The sequence below is a fragment of the Aotus nancymaae genome, unplaced genomic scaffold (assembly GCF_030222135.1).
Source record: "Aotus nancymaae isolate 86718 unplaced genomic scaffold, 86718_ANA_hifiasm-v0.15.2.pri h1tg000041l, whole genome shotgun sequence".
Lineage (NCBI taxonomy): Eukaryota > Metazoa > Chordata > Mammalia > Primates > Aotidae > Aotus > Aotus nancymaae.
Window position 1 is genome coordinate 19,507,132 of NW_026988455.1, and position 13,218 is coordinate 19,520,349.

Consider the following 13,218-nt stretch of genomic DNA (forward strand, 5'->3'; position numbering starts at 1 on the left):
GATACAGTGCTAAACAGTAATTGAATACTGCATGCATGCATATTTTGTCATGTCAAACTTGAATGTTGAGAAACCATTTAGAAAGGTTTAAAACACTTGTGTAGTGAAAAACACCATTATGAAGGCAACAATTCTCAATGTTAGAAACACTGAAGTTATCTAGAGTTTCTGGAAAATGTAGAGTTTTGTGCATCTTCCCAGAGATTCCGATTCGGTGGGCCTAAGGTAGGGGACTGTCAATCAGCTTCGTGGGTGATTCTGAAGTCAGTGAATGCTGATTCAAGATGAATTTTATACTAATTGTGTTTGTAGGCATTCCATTAAATAATCTCCAAGATTACAAGTGAGAAAATCAAGTTCTTAGTTTGACTCCTCTGTGTATCCCTCCTTTCCAGTAGTTTGATGGTTTCATGTCCTTTGAAAAAGCCTCACTGCACCCTAATATGCGAGCTAACCACACTTGAAGCTAGGTTTTAGAAAGTCACGGTAATATACCCCAAAACACACCCACACACCCACATCCACACACACACATGGATTCACTGTGTAGCATTTAGTACCTGGAAGTTGTATCTACCCCACCTCCTATAAATTGGGTTGTATGATAATTTGTGATTTAGTCCAGTTTTAATTAGATTGCATTCTTATTCACTTTAAAACACATAAGAAATGAACAGGTGAGAGCTTTAATCTGTGTAGCTCCTAAGTTAGAATAGTTTCAAAAGTAATATAACAAAATATATTTTTTCCCATGGGGAAAAATAAACAACAGTGATAAAACAGTAAATAAGCAAACTAAAGGAAAGACTTCCCTGACCCGGAGCTATCACCTTTAAATAAATGGACTGCAGGAACAGAGGAGCAAGACCAGGTTATAAACAAGGAGGCTGCCGTGAGACAGCCCCAGAAGTGAGGAGAGCAGCAAGGAAAATCAGGAGTGGACTCCTGGAAGCCTGGCCCTGGGGAGGTGTACGATGCTGCTTCCACTCAGCAGATCTCCTGTGGCCTGGTTTTGAGTGGACCCTGGAGGACTTCTGCCCCAATTACAAGTTCTCTAACTCCACTGAGAAGTGAAACAAGAAATGGATAAAAACATCTAATTATCACACTAATAGTGATGATAAAATATAGCTGTCACACAAGCCAGTCCTCTGCAATATGAATGGCTCAGGTTTGGGGATCTGCTATCCTGGGATCCCTCTCATTAACTGGTTACTCCATCCCTCTGAGGCTTGGCTATCTCATCCGTAAACAGATGACGATACCTAAACAGTGAAGTATCAAATAAGAAGCACACAGCAAGCTCCTGGAACCTACCAGGTTATCAGCAAACAGTGCCAACAGCAGTAGTAGTGGTTGTTGGTAATTGTTGCTCGCAGTACATTACAGTTCTGATTTTCTTTTGGTCCCTCTCTGCATTCACACTAATTCAGTTATAAACCACCCGCACTCACCGATGAAGAGCTGGCTGTTGAGCTGTAAACGAATGTGCCCATCAGCAGGGGCAGGTTGCATCTTCTGAGGGAGCTGATCAACTTGAAGAGATGCTCCTTTAACATTTCTCTCTGCCCTCACATGGTGCCACCGATTGTCATTAAAGGGAGTGGGTGACTGCACCGTGACCTCACAAGGTCCATTCCCCACATCAAAGGAAAAGGTTATTTCTGTGGGAGCTAGAAATATTAGATATGAATATTGCTCAAGTAAATTCACAGGGAAGAAAACTGAGCCTGGTGCAGAGACACAGGAAAACATGAAGGCATGCTCAGGATGGAAGAAGACAGTGACAACAACGCAGAAAAACGACTGATTTGGGGAAGGGAGGGCAGAATAAATCTGTATCCTGGAGGAAAAAATGAAACAAAATGGATTTTAACATAGTTATCCTCAGAGTTTACAATTCAACCTTGCTAAGTCCTAAATAGTAGAGATATGTAACCATAGCTAGAATCCCAAATAGTATTTGTTTTTTAGGTTTCAGTAATTTTATTTACAAATGGCTCAAAGTCTCATCTAATTCTACAAACACTGAATGTAAATTTGGCAGTCATAAGTTAAGCTTTGGGTACGTGAAAAACAGTATGTCTGGTCAAATATTTTTGGAATTCAGTAAACAACATGATGAGTTTGGTTTAAAGCTCTGGCTCTACTGTCCTGTACTCCAGGGCAGGCATGACGATTTAATGGATTATTATGTCCTTCATGCCTCATTGTCTTGTTTTTCCTTAAAAATGATAAACTGGCTGGGCATGGTAGCTCACGCCTGTAATCCCAGCCCTTTGGGAAGCTGAGGCAGGTAGATCACTTGAGGCCAGGAGTTCAAGACCAGCCTGGCCAACATGGCAAAACCCTGTCTCTACCAAAAATACAAATGTAGCTGGGCGTGGTGGTGCGTACCTATATTCCCAGCTACTCAGGAGACTGAGGCAGGAGAATTGCTTGAACCCAGGAGACAGAGGTTGCAGTGAGCCAAGACAATGCCACTGCACTCCAGTCTGGGTGACACAGCAAGACCCTCTCTCTCTCTCTCTCAAAAAAAAGGTTACCTAAAATCATAGAAGTTTAGTGTTTTATAGGGAAATACAATCACAAAGTAAGAATGAAATAACGTTAACATTTAGTGGAGTTAAAGCTTTTATTGTTAAATAATGGGTACCCTGTGACTTGTCCAGAGTGGGCAGCTTACCCCGCAGCTCGAGCCTGATGAAGTCTGTGATCCCCAGGTTCTCCATAAACACCCCAGAGGAAACCGTGGTCTTAAAAAAGAAACACACGTCAGCAGTGAGTTCTCCGTGGAAAGCAGGGAAATGAAGGTATGAAGTCTCAGTGTTGAAGGAAGCTGAATTCCAAAATGACTCTGTTTACAATAGAGAAAACAACAAAAGGAAAAAAGTCATGAAACAAAAATAACAGTTATATTTGATACTTACAGGATTATGACTGCTAAACACATTAATAATGTATATGAGCCTTCACTGAGGGTTCTGAGCATCCGTGTCATATAGTCATGACATGAAGAGCTAAATGGTGATTGCGTTGATGAGTAGAGTCCTGTGTCAGAGGTCAAACAAAAGCCAAGCAAAAGCAGTAAGACCAGTTATGAGATCGTGCAGCAATGCAATGGTGACAGGGTCAAGTTCAGAATCATCTCAAAGGTGCAGCTGACAGAACTTACTGAAGAACTGGATGGGATGTAAGAGGAAGGGTGGAGTCTGAGATGACTTTGGGGTTTTTGGTCTAACTGGGAGGGGAAATAATTCCGAAGAAGCAGGTTTGAGAAGCAGCTCCATTTGGGATACATTAAATTTGAGATATCTATTAGACATCCAAGTAGAGATTTGAAGGAGGTAGTTGGATAAATGACCTCCAGAAGCCAGAATAAAGACTCTTGTTTTCTCTTTTTGCACACGTGTGCACGTGCGTGCACGCACACACACACAGACACACACACACACACACAAACTGTCCTAATAATTCCCTTCATAGCAAGAACAACCAAGAACAAGAAGAAGCTTATTTTTTCCCTTCTGTCCAAAACCCACTCCAGGACTGCCCTTCACATGTCTTCCTCAGGTCTCTTTAGTGTCCTTCATTCTAGAACAATGTGCCAGTGTTTTCTTATCTTTTGTGTTCTTTTGACTTTTTGGTATTTTTCTTTTTTTTTAAATAATCATATATTAGTTTATAGAATTAGTGCCTGAAGTATAACTTACCGCTTACATATATCTAGCTTATGCAATCATACTTAATACTTGTATCTAGCATACTTAGTTCTATATAATCTTTCAGTATAATCACATAGGTATTGTAGTCGGAGCTGTACTGACACATTTAGTGCTGATTTATATAATCCTTCCATATAACCATATAGTAGTTTGTAGTAGGAGGAATGCCTAGAGCAGCCACAGAACAGAAGTAGTACATGGGAAAACAGCCAGACCAGGACAAGAACCGAAGACCCAGGCGGTGGTGTCCCTGCCTAAAAGGGCATACGCTGCATGGCAGGCTTGGAGCAAGAGCCTCTCCTCCTGATAAAGCAGTTGTAGTACCTTGCATCCACTTCCTGTGGAAAGTAGACCTCAGGCCTGAGATCCTGGAAGTAACCGAGGGAGAAGAACCCCTCTGGTGTGACCAGTCACGGCGGCTGTACACCCTGTCAGTCTTTTCTCACTCTGTGCTAGCTCAGATCATCCTCCCATAAATATCTTAAGAGAAGAGCACAAGTCTGTCAGCTCCCACTGCACTGGCTTACAGTATCCTCCTATTAGAAATCCTTTGAAGTCTCCAGCCCCCAGATAAGTGTTGTGCACGACACCTGTTGCATACAGCCCACCTCCTCGCCTCGGTGACCTAATGGGGGTAGACCCCTTTTCTATATACGACCCTCTACTACTACTATGCACAGCAAGGCCCCCTGCTGTGCACAGCCCACCTCTCTGCCCAGGTGACATAATGGGGTGGTCCCCTCGATTGGGACTCACATGACTATATATGCCCTATTACTAAGCCTATAGATGATGACCTCATGCACCACCCTGCCCCCTGCTTGTACCTAATAAATACAAATGCTTGGGGGCTGTCGCTGATCTCCGCTCACAGGTGGCATGGCCCCCTGAGTCCAGAAGCTTTTCACCAGTTCTTCAGTGCCCTGTCTCTTCTCGGATCCTGCACCTCAACACAGCATAAGGGACACTGCATGACCCTGTGAGTCCCCAATAGCCCTACACATGGAGAAACCGCGTCTCTACTGAAAACACAAAATTAGCTAGGCATGGTAGCATATGCCTGTAGTCACAGCTACTCCCGGAGGCTGAGGCAGGAGAATCACTTCAACTTGGGAGGCAGAGATCGCGGCAAGTTAAGATCGCACCATTGCATTCCAGCCTGGGTAACAACAAACTGTCTCAACAAAATAAAAAAATAAATACAAAACCCAAAAATTAGCTGGGTGTGGTGGCAGGTGCCTCATACCAGTTACTCAGGAGGCTGAGATAGGAGAATTGCTTTAACTTGGGAGGCGGAGGCTGCAGTGAGCTGAGATGGCACCACTACACTCGGCCCTGGGTGACAGAGCAAGACTCCATCTCAAAAAAAAAAAAAAAGCCTGAAGTCACCCAGAATTAAGCAACGGACCTGGCATTTGAACCCAGGTCCACCTGAATGCAAAGCCCCTATTCTAACCATGGGGCCACAAGGCCCAGCCTCCTTAGACAAAGGTCCAAGCAGTGGGGATGGCTGGGGTGAAACAGCCAGGGCAGGGGCCCCTCCAGAGCTGCCTCCCTGATGCCCAGGAAGGCCTGGCAGAAGAATGGGGAGAGGTTGGCCTGAACTGGGACATTCCGAGGAATTAGCCCGACATCTCAGGCATTCCTGCTCAGCAGCCAAGGGCCGCAGAACTGGGTGGGGAAGCTTTCCATGTGCAGTTTCTAACCACTGGCAATATGGAAGGAAGGGGTCGCCCAGAAGATGAGTTCAAAAGTGGGTGCAGCCAAATTCTAATTCCAGCCACACTGCTGTCCAGGAACTGGAAAAGCCTGTCCTTTCAGAACCTGGCAACGCCAGATCAAATAAATGCATGACCAAACTTGGAGGTAGGGAAAGAAGCCCCTGAAACATCACAGGGAACCTGAAACATAGGGTCCCGCAATCGGGGGTTTGGTTTTTGTGGCCACGTAGGGACAGAGCCTGCAAGCCGAGAACCACACACAAAATGGGCTGGGGCTGGCGCTCCTGGGTGGCTGGCACAAGCCAAGGTGGAACCATCTGGAAGGACTGCCTGCAAAGTAGGCTACCCTGGATTCCCACAGAGGCCCTAGCTGGCCATGAGCATCCAACTCCAAATCACAAGAAAATCTATCACCAAGGGGAGTCAGAAGAAACACAGGGAGGCCCATGAACTTCAGCTTCTAGATACGTCAGACCACAAAGTAAGGATGCCTAAAATGAAAACATTAGCCAGCGAAGTGGTACACACCTGTGGTCCCAGCTACTCACCAGCCTGAAGTGGGAGGACTGCTTGACCCATGAGTTCAAGACTGGCCTGGGCAATACAGTGAGACCTCATCTCTACAAGAAATTTTTTAAAATTAGCTGGGCATGGTGGTGCACACTACTTTAAAGGCTAAGGCGGGAGGATGGCTTGAGCCAGAGAGGCGGAGGTTGCAGGGAGCCTGCAGTCCAGCCTGGGCAACAGAGCAAGACCCTGTCTCAAAAACTAAAAAATAAAAACATGAAGGACAAAACCAAAACCTAAGGAACAAGACATTATCCAAATGTCTGTTAGAATACCAGATCTAAAAAGAAAACAAAGAAATCTAAGCAGTTTATTTACTTTTTTGAGACAGTCTCACTCTGTCACCCAGGCTGGAGTGCAGTGGTGTGATCTCAGCTCAAGGCAACCTCCGCCTCCCAGGTTCACAAGAAGCAATTCCTGTGCTGAGAAGGCTGAGGCCTCCAGATAGCTGGGACCACAGGCACCCACCACCATGCCTGGCTGCTTTTTCTATGTGTGTGCCAGGGTCTTGCTCTGTCACCCAGGCTGGAGTACAGTGTCACCATCATAGCTCACTGCAGCCTTGAACTCCTGGGCTCAGCCTCCCAAGTAGCTGGGACTGCAGGCACTCACCATCATGCCTGGCCAAAACTGAAGACCTAATGGGCTATGGGGTAGATTAAGTCACGGCTGAAGAGAGGCCTAAGGAAGTGGAAGGCAGAGCTGCTACCCGGTGGGCAGCACAGGCCCTTGGTCAGTGTGAGGGAGGCTGAGCAGGGAGAAAGAAGGCCTACCAGGCAGCTGAAGATTCCAGAAGGGCTAGAGGAGGAAATGGCTTAAACTTTTCCAAAATTGCCAACTCTGGGGCCCTGGGAGTCAGGGAGCATGACGGCAAAGGGGCAGTGAGAGCGAGTTCTGGAGAGCAGAGCCGTGCACTGGACAGAGGCTCACTCCTTGAGGGAGAAATGCATCTTATCATTGATCATCTTGCGCTCGGGGTTGAGACGCTTGAGGATCTGGGCCAGCACATTCACCGTCTGGTCACTGCTCAGCCACGTCTTCTTGGTCTGGAACTTTTTCAGCAGGTCCTTAGTGGTCATGGGCTTCCGCGTCAGGTAGCGGCGCACGGCGTCCTCAGTCACCTGCACGTCTCCGCTGCTGGGTGTCGACTTGCCCGGTGGTGGCTGGGGAGTCGACTTCCCGGACAGGCTCTGGGGCCCCGCGTCCAGACGCAACCGCTTGGCTGCAGGCGCCTCGCTCACCCGCTTCCCTTGCTCGAGTTTGCTGGCGGCGGCATGCAGGGTAGAGGAGGTGCTGCCGCCCTCCGTGCTGGGCGTGCCCGGCCGGCTGTTGCCCCTTGGGCTCCCTCCCGACAGCTTCCGCTCTCTCTTGGGCGGGGTCTTCTTCTTCGCCATGAAGAGGGCTGAGGAGGCCTCACTGTCAATGTCACTCTCCTCTGAGCTGTCTGATTCATCGCTGCTGTCTTTCCTGCGCTTCTTCTCCTGCGGGGTGGGCGCCTTCTTCTTGGCCTTGGGGGCTCTGCCACCGCTGGCGTCACTGGCATCGGACGACATCTCCAGGTGGTCCTCCAGGTCGTGGATGCGCAGCTCGCTCGCCTTCCTGCGGCCGCGCTTCTCCTTCTCCTCCTTGTCCTCGTCCTGGTCCTGGTCCTTGAGCCGCTGCTGCTGCGTGATGCTGAAGTGGTTCAGCACCTTGTTCCTCCTCTCCCACTCCTTCTCGGCCTCCTCAGCAGTGAGCGTGCGGTGCCGGGCCAGCGGCGTGAAATTGTACGAGTTGTGCACGGGGAAGGCCTCAAAGGCCCCGTCGGGGCACTGGGTGAAGATATAGTAGGACGTGTTTTCTGTCACGCCTCCCTTCTTGATGCCCTTGAACTTCCTGCCGGATTTGTCGTTGACAGGGAGCAGCCAGGGCTGGTCCTCGGGCCGAAACTCCTTGAGCACGATGCCGAGCTTCTTCCTCCGAGCCTCCTCCTGGAGCTTGCGGTTGAACTCGCTGCCTGCGCCTGACTCGGCCATCTCCTCCTCTTGGTAGATTTTCTTGTTGCTCAAGTCCCGCTCCAGCCGGGCCTGATTCCACGTGGCAAAGTTGACTTTATCAGCTGCATTAAAAGTCATGGTGCTATATTTTTTGGTTGTATTCTTCGGAACTCGAACGACGTATTCAGTGACATTCTGGCGGCTGGGACCTAGGGCCGCCATGGGCAATGGTCAGCGGTTCCAATCTGGTCCGACCCGGGTTCCTTTCTTCTCCTCTGGCTAATGCGTCCCTCGAGCTCGGTGAAGCCGCCGCTCGGTGTCGGGTCTCTCTTTTCTGGTCCTCGTGCGAGGATTCCAACCCTAGGCGCCTCTGGCACTGGGAAAAGGTAACCCGGTATTTTTCAGTTGATCTGCAGAATGTTCCTCGACTTGGATTTGTCTGATATACTCATGACTGGATTCATGTTGTGCATTTTTTGTCAAAAATACCTCAGAAGGGCTGCTGTGTTCTCCACCATGTCACGGCAGCAGGCAGCAATGCTGATCAGCCCCATCACTGGTCCTGTTAGTTCTGCCTTGTAAAGTGGCAATTGTCGAGTTTCTCCAACATGAAGCTATTATTTTTCTCTTTGTAATTCATATATTTTTGACACTTTAAGGTTACAGAAACACAACTTTACCCACTTTAAAAATTTTTCACCCGCTGGTTTTATAATATATTGATGGCTCCTGATTGAGTTTTTATTCTGATGGCTGCCGGTGGTGATTTTCTAAGCTCCATCATTCCTTCCACATTAGTTGGTTGACATGCCTCTGTTAGAAATAGCTTTTCGCTTGATCTTTTACCGATTTGTGTATTTATCCATTTGTTTATTCACCTCACTCTTGAATTCCTATTCTATTCAATGGTTTAAAATGTATAACGTATTTTGACGCTTAAGTTGTCTCAAGTGTGGCAGCTCCTTTAAGATGACATTCATGTCCTTTTTCGAGCTCTTTTTTCCCTTTTGTCATAACAAAATGATCCAGGCTCATCTTAAAGCTTTTTTTTTGGACACAATTCTGGAATCAGCCTTTTCTCCAAGGAGTTGTGGTTTCTCTTTTAGTGGAGAATGATAGGAAATGGTGTTTAGAAGCCCAGATCTGCAGGCTAGATATTTACTAGGGTGTCACTGCTTCTAGCCCTCTTAGTAGTCAGCCAGGAAATACATGTATTTGTATATCAGACACACACACACACACACACTCCCTCTCTCTCTTCTCTGTGTATTCTATAGTTTTCTATTATGTATATTAAAATCCATGAGTTCATGTGGATACCTCCATTTTTAACCCAGCACTACAGGTTTCATTACAGTCTTCCTTTTTCCCACATGTATAATTCTTTCTCCAGTGAGAAGACCAGCTCCCACTCTCCTCACCGTATTTACATCTTTGCTCATTCCTCAGTGTGAAACCAAGCTTCTAGCCCAGTGATCACTTCCTTGACCCCATCCCTGCAGATCCCCTACTCCCAGCTGCCCCAAAGGAAGAGAAAAAAATCAATAAATATTATGTTAAAAAAAAAAAGAGATAGCGCTCACTTCGGCAACACATATACTGAGAAAAAAAAAGAGATGAAGATAAGGATAGGGAAAGAGAAAGGAAGAGGAAGCTACAGGGGAAGTTTTATAGAAGAAAATATTTTATTTTTCTTTATTTTTGTTTGTTTGTTTATTTACTTATTTATTTTAGAGATGAGGTCCCGCTTTGTTACGCAGGCTGGAGTGCAGTGGAATGAACATAGCTCACTGCCACCTCACAGTATGGGGCTCAAGAGATCATCCCACCTAAGCCTTCTTAGTCACTCAGACTACGGGCCACCATGCCCAGATAATTTTTCATTTTTTCTGTAGAGACGGGGTCTTGCCATCTTGTCCAGGCTAGTCTTGAACTCCTGGGCTCAAGCAGTCCTCTGATTTCAGTCTCCCAAAGTGAGAAGGGAATATTTCAAATATTATACTTGCCCTTGTCCATACTTTGATTAGTCTTGCTGAAAGTATGATATAAACCAAAGGTGAATGATATATCCTGAAGAGTCTAACAAATATAGCCGCATTTGGAAAGAAGTGAAGGACTGAGGTAAATTTCCATAGAGAAAATAATCTAAAAAATGTTTTTTCCAAGTCCAGAGTACCTATAAACCAGTGTTTGACATCAGAGTATCAACAGGCAGGGAGAAAAGCTACAGATTTCCAGGGGTTAATACTGAACTGTGGGAAAAATCTGATGCCTGTGGATATGCCCTCCACGCTGCAGTGTGATGCCTGGCACAGGACATTTAATAATTCTTGAAGATAAAACAGCACAGAGAATGGCCAGTAAATCAGATTCAACTCAACAGATCTCACCCTCACCAACTTGAGCTCTTAGATTATGGGAAAAAATACTGATAGGATGACTGACTCTAGTCTTGCTATTACACAGAAGGGACAAGAAGTATGTGTCTGATTGTGAAGAGATGCATGTCAAGAAGAATTCAACTCTATCACATACAAATGAATTACATGTCTGGACAGACCTGCCACTACAAGTATATACAATGTTTTAAAAAAGCACAGAAACAGTGCAAACATAGAGTAAGAAAGAAGGAAGGAAGGAAGGAAAAGAAAAGAAAAGAAGAAAAAGGGAGGGGGGAAGGAAGGAAGGAAAAGAAAGAAAAGAGAAAAAAGGGGGGGGGAAGGAAGGAAGGTAGGAAGGAAGGAGGGAGGGAAGGAAGGAAGGAAGAAGGAAAAGAGAACGAAAAAAGAAAAAAGGGAGGGAGGGGAAAAGAAGGAAGGAAGGAAAGAAGGAAGGGAGGGAGGGTAAAAGCCAAACTGAATGGGAGGGTGGAAGGGAGGGAGGGAGGGAGGAAGGAAGTTAGGAAGGAAGGGAGAGAGGGAGGGAGAAGCCAGACTGAATGGGAGGGAGGAAGGAAGGGAGGGAGGGAGGGAGAGAAGGAAGGAAGGAAGGGTGGAAGGGAGGGAGGGAGGGAGGAAGGAAGTTAGGAAGGAAGGGAGGGAGGGAGGGAGAAGCCAGACTGAATGGGAGGGAGGAAGGAAGGGAGGGAGGGAGGGAGAGAAGGAAGGAAGGAAGGAAGGGTGGAAGGGAGGGAGGGAGGGAGGAAGGAAGTTAGGAAGGAAGGGAGGGAGGGAGAAGCCAGACTGAATGGGAGGGAGGAAGTAAATTAAGAGAGAACACAACAGAAGGAAAGAAAAATTCCATAAGAGTTTCATAGCATGGGAATAATATAAAAACCAATTCAGTAAAATAAAAGCTAAAATATGAGATAATTTAAAAACAAAAGTTGATTTTAAGAAAAAAATTCAAAGACCCAAACAAAATCACAGAGGTAACAGATAAATCAGAAATATCCATAAATGAAGAACACAGCTGATAATAAATTACTGACATTGCGAAAAGCTTAGGATAATCATATTGAATACAGAGGAGGACAAAGAGATTAAAGCAATTGGAAGAAACAGAAAAAAATGTATAGGGGGCAAAGGAAACAAGTCAACAGTCCCAGATGCAGAGAATCCAACAAATGTAACAGAAAATGTATTCAAAGCATAATAAAAACCATTTTTTTCTTAAAGGAGAACAGAATTTTTAGGTCAAAATAAGCATATTTTATTTTAGAAAAAAATTAAAACAATAATTAACTATAAGGCATATTCTGGATACATTTTTGCAATTAAAGGATAACATATCTGTCAAAAGCCACAAAGAGTCTGAGATTTCACCCTACTTGCAAACTAACAATTTAGCTTGCCACAGATTCATGGATGCTGATAGAAAACAGAATTTCCGGGTCAGAGTTAAAGAACTTCATTGCTCGCTGCACGCACAGCATGCAGCCTGAGCATCAGAATATTTGCACTGGTTCCCCTTATCTCCAAATCTTCAAGGGCGACACGATCCATGGGCCCAGATGGATGCAACACACACACAGTGGGTAGATTTGCATCTCAGATGAGGAGCCCCCAGACGTGGGTCTGGGACTCCTTGAGCAAGCAGGAGACAAGCCAGTCCCCCTCCTCTCTGGGGAGTGAGTACACATGGATAGTGATGCTGTGTTCTCTTTGAACTGCTTAGCTGCTTACATGACTGGCTACAGAAACTGCTTGGTATCAGGGGATGGAGACGCCATGCCATCTAGCACTCTTGGCAAGAATGTGCAGAGACACTCAGGCTCCTTATTGAACCACCTCTCTCAGCAGCAGCCTCCACACACTGAGGTAGAGCAGGAAATAAAAATACATTAGTCTCAGACTTTTCCACAGCAATGTATGATGCAAGTGGATAAGAAACACCTTGACAATATTTCTCAGGGAAAGAAGATTTTTCCTAGCTCAGTTGTGGTTCACTTGCTAGGCAGCAGGTAGATCCTCACAGGTGTGGAAAAAACCCTGGGCTAATAGTGCCGATTAGGTGGGGAAGGGAGGACTTGACCATGGAAAAATGAATGAAAATGGGGCAGAATAGAGATTAATACACACACCAAAAATACTTTACCTAATGATTGTTCTGGAAGAAATAATGATAAACGGATAATAAATCCATCCAACCAAGTAATAAGTTAAAACAAAGATGATTCATTCTCTATAAACTAATGCTTCAGTAAGGAAAGACGGATCCTCAGTACTGACTATGCCTTTATGGTATGTGTGTTTTCCTGATATTCGTCCCAGTCCCAGTACTGCCACTAATTTTCTCTCTGGTCAAAATAAGGGCATTTGTCTACTCTTTTATAACCAAAAAACTGTTGTTATGAAAAGAAAGCTTTTTCTCGCCATTACTTACTATCTCCGCGGCAGAGCAGCGGCCCCAGTGTATATGCTGCTTCGGAATGTGGTCGACCTCCGTCCATCATCACGATCTGAGTGACTGGCAGATGCTCCTTTTGGGAAAAGACTATTGTGTCACTGGTCCTAAAAATAAACAACCAAAACCCTTAAAATTATTCCGATTAACATACAGGCAAAATTAACTCTGATCTCTTACTGCAATTTGAAGCAACGTCATAGGACTTAACATAACACTTAACATTTTCAATATTTTGAGAGCACAGAGACTACCACGAATCTAAATCAGGATGGGCAAACATTCTGTGTAAAGGATCGTACAGTAAGTGATCTTGGCTCAGCAGGCCATGCAGCTTCTCGCAGCCACGACCCAACTCTGTCACCAATATGTGTGAAAGCAACC

At 45.6% G+C, this 13,218-nt stretch overlaps 2 protein-coding genes across 2 annotated transcripts in view; both read right to left on the minus strand.

Annotated features, from left to right (window-relative positions):
* Positions 1-13,218, minus strand: part of LOC110568491 (contactin-associated protein-like 3) — a 241,642-nt gene that overhangs the window by 23,830 nt on the left and 204,594 nt on the right. The window contains exons 15-17 of the mRNA XM_021671890.2: positions 12,814-12,941; positions 2,687-2,857; positions 1,455-1,673 (exon numbers count right to left, since the gene is read on the minus strand). Coding sequence (XP_021527565.2) covers positions 1,455-1,673; positions 2,687-2,857; positions 12,814-12,941 — 518 coding nt within the window. The remainder of the gene's footprint in view (positions 1-1,454; positions 1,674-2,686; positions 2,858-12,813; positions 12,942-13,218) is intronic.
* LOC105724480 (general transcription factor IIF subunit 1-like) lies at positions 6,940-8,284 on the minus strand. The gene has a single exon (XM_064361691.1). The coding sequence runs from the start codon at positions 8,209-8,211 to the stop codon at positions 6,940-6,942; it is 1,272 nt and encodes a 423-aa protein (XP_064217761.1). The 5' UTR covers positions 8,212-8,284.

Coding starts and splice junctions, on each gene's coding strand:
- LOC105724480 (XM_064361691.1), bottom strand. CDS start 8,211: ATGGCGGCCCTAGGTCCCAGCCGCCAGAATGTCACTGAATACGTCGTT.